The following is a 9,006-nucleotide window of genomic DNA, read 5'->3' as shown; positions in this document are numbered from 1 at the left end:
AAACAGACATTTTTTATCTAATCTTGACAGCTTTGACTGTCGAGGCTCACGTCCCTCGGCCGCTCAGTGCAGAACGATCCAGAACATCAATCATCAAGGTCAAATCGAGGCTATAAATCATGTGGTGTTTCCTGGACTGGAGTGGCTCCTGTGCTGAGATTCAGTTTGCCCTCGGCAGTTAGCTTGTAGAACCTCTTAGCACCCATGCTAATCCTTTTCTTTTGAGAAAACAGTGACCACCTCATCCTCAGGTCGCGGATCACTTCCTGTGTGTGTCTATTGTGCCCAAAGCAAAGTACCTTGAACGCCCCGCTGCTGCTGTGAAGTACAAAATGATGCCACAAAACCGATGACACACGTAAACTATCACTGTACAAATACATCTCATATTTTACAGTTGGTTTTCCTTCTGCTCGTGCCTCTCTGACGGCTGGCGGCGATGCACGTGGACGCGGCGTTTACTGGATGCCTCTGAATAAACACATGGCGAACACCATGGCGAAGAGCTGCAGACACACAGAGATCAGAGTTTTAAACCCGAGAAGAGAAACACTTCCATCATTTACGATGGGAGACAGACAGACGGACAGCAGGTGGGTAGTACTTAAATAATGAGAGAAAACACAGCACGTACTTCGATTGTCAGCACCACGATGGCCAGAGCGCCGGCTGTGTAAATGTACGTCTCAAAGTAGTCGACCATCGCCGAGTAACAGCCCTGCAGGACAAAACACAGGGTGCCTTCAGAGAAACTGTCCCTGATGGGATCTGCCTGGTCTCCTTCATGATTATTGATTGTTTTTGAGGTAGTTTTGCTGTTTTAGAATTTCTATTTTAATCTCACTTGAATTCAAAGACATTTTAGTGGGAAATATTGTTGTACTTCAGGGCTTCAGTACTTTTCCTTTGCAGATTAAGATTTTCCATACAAAGCACATAATCATTGTATAGAAATGATGCATTTGTCGTGCAGATTTAACTCTGATACACGGCTCTACAAACCAAACTGCAGGTCAGAATTTGACGTTTTTACATTTATTTTACCAGATAAAACTTATGACGTCCGGCAAATGTTTATTTTCCAAGATTATCACAAATCTGGACGAGTTTCGAGACCAAACCAACAAACTGCAGCAACTGCGGTTTGATCATCTTCCCACCGGCACAGAGACAGCCCGCTAAAGCAAAGCAGCTACGCTAATTTACAGCTAGATAGTGAGGTAGCCACAGCTAGCATTAAAGCTAAACACATTAGCTCTCCCACCTGCCAATAATCAAAACGATTAAAACTATTGATGTATGTTATTTTGTTTGTTCCAGCACATCAAAGAGACAACAGCTAAAGTCAATATGTTGAAGTAACATCAGCTAAATTAGCCTAGCGTAGCAGCGTATCATCTGTGTCATTAAGCTACTAAACTAAATCACATATTTACATATATCATAGATTTATCACATATAATAATAATAATATAATAATAATAATAATCTATTTTAATGAGTTGATCAATTCAAACAGTCAAGAAAGCTGCTAAATATTTAGTTCTCGCTGTTTTTTCTTGAAGTTTGTGTCGTCACTGCAGGTCGGGATGGTGTGTATAAAATGCTGCTCACACATTAATGCATCAGTGATAATAATAAATTTAAATAAAGTATCCTGCAGGACTTTCAGTGGAAATCTTCAGCTTCCACTTGTGTTTGTCTCTCTAAGCGGATATGATGTACATTCAAATCAGCGATAGTGAGAAAAAGGTTTCCTCTGTGACCTTGTTGTGTCTGAAGGCCACGCTGCCGCTCACACACTGCTCCACACTGACGTCTCCAAGGTAACTGTTCCTCTGGCAACAGGCCTCAGGAACCAACTTATTGGGGCTGAGGAGCCTGAAGAGGCTCTCCTCGAAGTCCTCGGGGCCGCTCACGCCACAGCAGTCGAACTGTACAGAGACACACGGCGGGAGGAAACAGCGTGTTGTAGCACTGGGACACTGATGGGGGGGGGGGGGGGGGTCGCTGACACACTGGGGTGATTACAAGGTGGGACAGTGATAACTGGAAAATCAATCACCGTGGTCATGATGGCGTTCCACGTGGATGTGAAGACGTCGGTGTTGTTGTGACCTTGGTAGTGACGCTTCAGCTCCCTGCTGAAATACTCTCTGGTTAACTGCAGAGACACAAACACAGTTCAGGTCAGGAGAGCTAACGTCCACCGACTGCAGGCAGGTGAGAGGAGAGAGAGGCTGTCACATGTGTGAACACAGGAGTGCCGCGACGGTCTGCACGATGCACGTTTTGTTAACCGCCGCATGTCTGCATGCAGCCACACAGGAGCATGAGCAGAAGTGTGTGTGCCGCTGTCCTTCCTGCTGTGTTCAGGACACGATCGGAGCTTTTAAACATCTGCTGTAAAGAGGCCTCTGACAGTGCTGTGTGCTGCTTTCATAATGCTGTCATCACCTGGTTGCACGTCACATGAAACAGGCTGGATAAATTTTCTATACATGAGAATAATCCATCCGTGATAAAGGACAGTCCCGCAGAGGGAAGTTGCTTAAAGCTTTGCTCTGTGTGACTGATGAGGTGAACTGATGCAGAGACTCACATGTTCCCTGAAGAGGAAAGCCAGGATGGCAGCAGCCAGTTCAGCCAGGAAGATGAAGAGGATGAGCATGAAGAACTGAGCAACGACAAGAAAACAAGTCAGAGTCATGTAGAATATAAACTCATAGAACAGCACTCTAAAAATAACAACGTTCTGCATTAACGGTCTACACAGATGCTTTATTGTGACTCCTATGAGTCATAAATACACAATAAACAAAATTAATTCATACATGAGACGACACACAGTGTGAAACCTGTGTGGTGAAATAAAGCTTGAATAAACAAACACTGGCAGTGATGACCTCATACGAGTCGTGCAGATATGCGTCATTACATTCAGCTCCTCCAGGTGGCGCACTTGTATAGTTTTACTCAGCTTACATAACATTATGTATGTTACAGATTTAAGTAAAATAACACCAACCTGCAGTAAGACACACAGGAAGTACTATTTTTTTCTCACTTCTACAACATTTTATTTATTATATAACAAAAATATGATGTTTGTGTGTGTGTGTGTGTGTGTGAGCTGCTCTGTATAGTATTTCTATTGATCGTGATTTCAGTGTGGACTCAATAAAGAACACGCATACAGAGATGTCGTCACTCTGTGGATGAACTTCTCAAAGTTAGTGAGTTTTTACTGCAGCTGCACCTTTCGCAGGACGACACACTGCAGTGCAGGTAAACAGGTGTACAGGTGTACAGGTAAACAAGAGGAGACAAAACATCTCACGGCACACAATGTGGTAATGAACGTGGTGAAGAAGAAATGAGTCCACTGACTGTTTGACTGAATCATAAAATGGAAACTGCTGAATGTGGCTGGAGATACTAAATGTTCTTCAGTCTAAATAAACAACATCTGACATTCATTAATGATCTCTGCGTGATGAACCTTTACAATCAAAAACCCAAAAGGCTGAAAAGTTTTTAAAAGAACTAACACCACACTGTGAAAATACTCTGTCAGATGTAAACGTCCTTGTAGAAAATGTTCCTCGCATCCTTGTAAAAGTTTGTGAGTATGATCAGTCGTTCATGTCAAAGCAGGATTTTACTGTTGGAGCTGGTTGAGCTTCATTCTGGATCAATCTGCTGATTATTTCCTCCATTAATCGATCGATCGTTTGGTTTGGAAACATTGTGAAAATAGTGAGAAATGTGGTGACGATGAGGCCAAAGTGACGCCTTCACAGTGTTTGTTTAGTCCAAAGCTCCACATTATTACAAAGAACAATGAGAAGAAAATCAGCAAATCTTCATCCTGAAACCATGAAATGTTTTTACTTGTATATGAAAAATAACTTGATGATGAAAATAGTTGCCAATTAATCTTCTAATTGATGGACTGATGGTTTCAGGTGTTGAACTGAGAACACTGGAGGTCTTGGTTCACCTGTCTCTTAGCAATAAAACCAGTGAAGGCCTCTCATCAGTAATGAATGACTCACAAAGAGCAGCAGACATTTGTTCTCCCTGATGGCTCCGCAGCAGCCCAGGAAGCCCAGCAGGAACAGCATGCCGCCCATGGCCAGGATGACGTAGACCCCGGTGAACAGGAGGGGGTTGGCCGCCACGATCTCCCTGAAGCCCATCGGGTCCAGCAGCACCCAGACGCCGACACCCAGCAGGAAGGAGCCACCCAGCTGGCAGAGAGAGGGTTAATTATCAGATATTTACTCCACTGAGGGTCCAGAGAAATGTCGACAGGTCGAAGCAAACATGTGAAATCTGTTCAAAGGCGCATGTGACGGGTTAGAAGCTCCAGCAGGACACTAAACTCCTCCCCTGCTCCAGGAGAGGGGCGAGGTCGCCGGGGAGGCGGTAACTTTACGATTACAGATCAAAAAGAGTAAATAAATAACCAAAATACAAATACAATAAATAATATACGGCAATAAACTCATGAAGTCTGAAATATCATGTGAAGATTGTCACCTGGCATCCATTCAGAATAATAATGCTGGAAGAAGAAGAAGAAGAAGAAGAGAACTCACAAAGATGAAGAAGTTGAAGATGAACATGAGGTACTTCATACAGCTGAGGCAGTCCCCCTCCATGGCTGAGCCTCGAGCTGAAACCTCCCCCTGCCCCTGTAAACACACACACACACACACACACACACACACACCTGTTAGTCAGATTTATACAGTACATATGTACAAACACACATAAATAAAAGAGGGCACATAAGAACATACATAGATACACACTGAACATGTGGAACAAAGGACAGTTCAGAGTAAACAATGAAAACCTGAAGCACCACAGCACCACTGTTACTGCGTCACTCATTAAAAGCACAGAAATATAGATCAGTATGTTTGAGTGCAGAGTAGATCGTGTACCTGTGGGCTGATTCTCATGTTTCTGATGGTAAACACAAACAATAAAAAGTGTCATATTGAACTGAACTGTGGGATATAAATAACCATGAATCAAGTGAAATGGTAAATGGACTGCATTTATACAGCACTGTTCTACTCACACACACAAACACACACACACACACTCAGAAATATGCATATCAAACCACTGACCTTCTGATTAGTAACGACTATAATTAATATTTGTATATTAACAGCAGATCAAATGACGACATGTTGGCGAGTCTCTTGTAGTGATGATTTTTGTAAGTGGGATGTTGTGGCAGTGGGTCCTGGACTGCTGCTAATGAGGGACATTGCAGTTCACCTTAGGACCACCAGGGTGCTCCACAGCCACAGATAATCACCACCCATCTGTGCAGCTCTGCAGAGCGGCGTGCAGCGTATCAGCCCGTTGATTTGGTTTTACAGCCCACAGCTCGACTGTCAGGCATCTCATCAGCTTGTTTGCAGCAGCTTCCAATAAACGAGCGGTAAAAAGCCACTGTTCACTACCTGCTCAGCAGCAGACACAGCGAGAGACCAGCTGATGAACGTAGCGGAGCATTTAGCAAATAAAAAGCCTGATATTTCCCTCAGGAGCAGGTGGAGACCAAAATAGAGCCAATAGAGAGAGAATATTGGACTTAAATTCATCAGGTGACACAAAGACGACTCAAAATGAATGTTTCTCAAATTATATACATTTATCAGACAGTGGTAATATGTCAATTTTGTGTTTACCGCTTGTTGTGCTGCTCCCAAGTCACCAAAAAGGAATTGATGAGGGTTTAGATTACATAAATAATTTACAAATAGTGCAACATCAGATCCTGTTGCAATAAACGAAACAGTCCTGAAAACCACAAAATTAACTGCAACAACAACATATTACATTATATCTATTATTTGGGTAAGTGATGGAGTTGTTTTATAGACCATGAGATTACTCCACTAACATACACGTCTGAAATGTTGACGCTTTCGCTTTCTGTTCAGTCACCACGACTTTACACGGCCACGTTTTGTTTGGACACATGTACAAACGAAGCACTCTGTCTTCATGCAGCATGAGGACTCTGAGGACTCTGAGGACTCTGAGGACTCTGTCACTGTATTCAGTGTCTCCGCGGTCGACGTCAACGCGAGAAGCAGGACAGAGAAAAACACGACTGCACGTCGGCAGTCACAGTTTCTGTCAGTTGTGGGGACGTGACACTGACAGCCTGTCCCTGTGGGATCATTTGACACATGGAGGGACGTTGGCTGGTGCTGAGGAGGACATGTTGATGTGAGAGGGGCCATCAGTGGGGGTGTGAAGAGGACCAACTGTGCACTTATGGTCCCTGATGGTGTTTACCAGTTAAAACGAGCATACAGCCACCTGTCACATGTGAGGTGATGGTGAGCAGTTTGGTTTAATAACGGCGAATTGAATGAAGAGCACGAGGACTGAGGCGGGCCTCGAGTGTTCTGCTGAAGCTCGTTAAAGGTCCTTTTTTTGATTTGAGTCCATCAAACATTGTGTTTGGTTTGATGAGGTTTTTACCCGACAGAAGCTAAAGAATAAAGGAACAGGCTACAGTTGAAATCACTTCTGTTTTTAAATGATAAAACTGGTTTATTCTATATTTTACTTATTGTCCACAAATCTCAAATCTCTCTCAATACTTTCTGACTTCCTGTCTGCGGCTCTCAGCTCCTAAGCCTAAAACAGCTCACAACTACATGGTGTAATCTTTAAAAAGGTTCAGTTATTTCCTAAAATAGCTGGTCTTTGTAGTTTCTATCAAACGTCACTCATACAGGAGGAAACAGTGCATTTGTTGGGGACTATTTTCAGTCGCGGATCAATACAGATTTGATGCTCTAGTGAGTATTTGGGGCAGTAGGTTGGTGTACGTAGTCTAATGGCTGCAGTAATCATGAATAATCATGTTATTGTAGAGCTTCTCAAAGTCTGGGACGAGGTCCTGAAGAAACCTGGATCCAGTCCCAGCTCACACCTCGTGTCATGATCCCTCCACAACATGTTGTGAAGTGAACGTTTCGTATTTTGAAATAAACTTTCTTTTAATCAATAAAGTTTTGGTGAATGTGAATAGCTCATTCACGGTGATCATGTCCTCAGACGAATGTGATTGACACCGTTGTCATGGTGACATTAACTGTGTTTGTGTCGTGTTTTTGTTGTTCACACATTAACATTTAACAATTTGCTCCTAAATCACAGACACAGACTGTGTCTCGTTTTCTCCAGCGCACAATAACTCGTGTGAATGTGGAGAATACGTCTGAGTCAGAAATGAATATGGACGAGCTGCCTCAGTCTCGTGCTGGCCAATCACAAGAGAAGTGACGGGTCAACAAAACACTGGACGTCAACGGTTGTCTTTGTCATAAACGGAGAAATTAGCTATTAAGACCAAACCGTCTTGTTCTAGGCTGTAAACGTGTTTATTTCTGCTAAAGTTGGCCAGTTTAATACGGGGGTCTATAGGGAGTGACTCAATTGGAGCCAGCCCCAAGTGGCCATTTGAGGAACTGCAGTTTTTGGTTGGTTGGTTTCATTTTTCAGCCGTGAGGCTGCTGCTTGATTTGAAGCCTAATCATGCTCTTTCTCTAAACCTGACCAAACTTTATCCAGATTGTTAAAATAAAATAAAATCTATTTTTTTTTATTTGTGACGATCTTTGAAAGCACAGACCAATGACACACTTTGCTGTTTAATGTCGGAGGACGTGTTGGATAATACAATCTGTGTGAACTTATTCTTAAATCAGAATAATTATATTTTTCTGCACCACCTGCCTGTGTGTGATTATATTTTGTAACTTAGTCATCTAATATGGTTTACTCTTTTTTTATGCATTATTTAAATACAGTAGCTTGACAAACATTGCATCAACAAAACTGTGAAAAGGCAGAGAGATGTGAGAGTTGGAGTTATTTCCTGGTGGTTGTCAGGTCTCTCAGATTAAAAGCGACGACTGGAAACTAAAATCTACCCTCTGACGCTCCCTTTTAACACCGTCGACAAGGCAGTTAACACCAGTAATTCCTGATTATTTACCATCTCGCTCTTTGTCCGACTTCGGTGAGCTCTCAGCTTTCTAAATGTGTATTTATGGCTAATTTGAGCGCTGCGTGAGGGGCTTTTAGTTTAATGACATAAAATGCCGGGTGCTCTGCTCTCACTGCAATTAAACACAGGTTTTGTGACTGCCAGTGCACTCTGGGTAATTGCCGCCTGTTTGGTTGAGGTCAGGGTTAATAAAATAAGGGCACGTATGGCGGGTTGGGGACTTGTCTGCACATGCACTCAGCATTATTGGCACATCTTTGTCAATCACTCATGCAGCACAATTACACAGAACTTACAATTACACAGATAGATGTGTGATTATGAACTGAACAAAGAAAAGACAGCGGGTGTAAGAAAAAATCAAGAAGAAAACATGAAGATCTGTCAAAAACAAAACATCAAAACAAAGCAAGCATTGCAACGATGTCAGAGAAATCATGATCGCAGTCACATTTACTGCAATCACAAAGACGCACAGGCAGAAACAGATGTCCTGATTAAACCAACAGAGGTCATAAATGAAAGCAATCATGATTTAATCAATCGGAATTTAATTACTACAATAATAATTCCGTGATAACAATTATATTTGAAATAAAAAACAGCTGTTATAGAACCACTGGAAGCTGTTTGAACTCCCAGCAGCTGCAGTTTGAGTCACTTTTCTGCAGTCTGACAGGCTTTGTGAGTGAAAGCATGTATGAAGTGTAAGGGTGTAATTTTCCCCTCAGCTCAGCTGCAGACTGCATCGCCCGGCAGCTGCTGAGGCCGCTGTTGTTTAAGTCTTCAGCGCTCAGAGCCATGTGTTGTTTAAAAGGCCATTTTCCACTGCTGACTGCTGATTGATTTAAATGGGGAGCGTCAACACAGGAACGTTATTTCCTCAAATTAAAACACACATTTTAATTAGTATACTGTGAATTCAAATTGAAGAAATAAGTGACTAA

At 42.6% G+C, this 9,006-nt stretch overlaps 1 protein-coding gene across 1 annotated transcript; it reads right to left on the bottom strand.

The window, feature by feature from the left end:
• Positions 1–422: 422 nt before the first annotated feature.
• Positions 423–4,694, bottom strand: LOC121609997 (tetraspanin-18-like). Its single transcript, XM_041941869.1, has 7 exons — positions 4,605–4,694; positions 4,059–4,253; positions 2,603–2,677; positions 2,066–2,164; positions 1,767–1,934; positions 635–718; positions 423–506 (listed from the first exon to the last, which is right to left on the bottom strand). Exons 1-7 carry the CDS (start codon positions 4,665–4,667, stop codon positions 459–461), a joined length of 732 nt encoding a protein of 243 aa, XP_041797803.1. The 5' UTR covers positions 4,668–4,694; the 3' UTR covers positions 423–458.
• Positions 4,695–9,006: the final 4,312 nt, after the last annotated feature.

This window comes from Chelmon rostratus, chromosome 1 (assembly GCF_017976325.1).
Source record: "Chelmon rostratus isolate fCheRos1 chromosome 1, fCheRos1.pri, whole genome shotgun sequence".
Taxonomy (NCBI): Eukaryota; Metazoa; Chordata; class Actinopteri; order Chaetodontiformes; family Chaetodontidae; genus Chelmon; species Chelmon rostratus.
Note: the sequence above shows the minus strand (reverse complement) of the source record. Positions and strands in the feature narration are given on the sequence as shown.

Coding starts and splice junctions, on each gene's coding strand:
- LOC121609997 (XM_041941869.1), bottom strand. CDS start 4,667: ATGGAGGGGGACTGCCTCAGCTGTATGAAGTACCTCATGTTCATCTTC. Junction 4,254..4,604: donor TCTTCAACTTCTTCATCTTT/GTGAGTTCTCTT, acceptor TCTCTCTGCCAG/CTGGGTGGCTCCTTCCTGCT. Junction 719..1,766: donor TGGCCTTCAGACACAACAAG/GTCACAGAGGAA, acceptor TTTGTCCTGCAG/GGCTGTTACTCGGCGATGGT.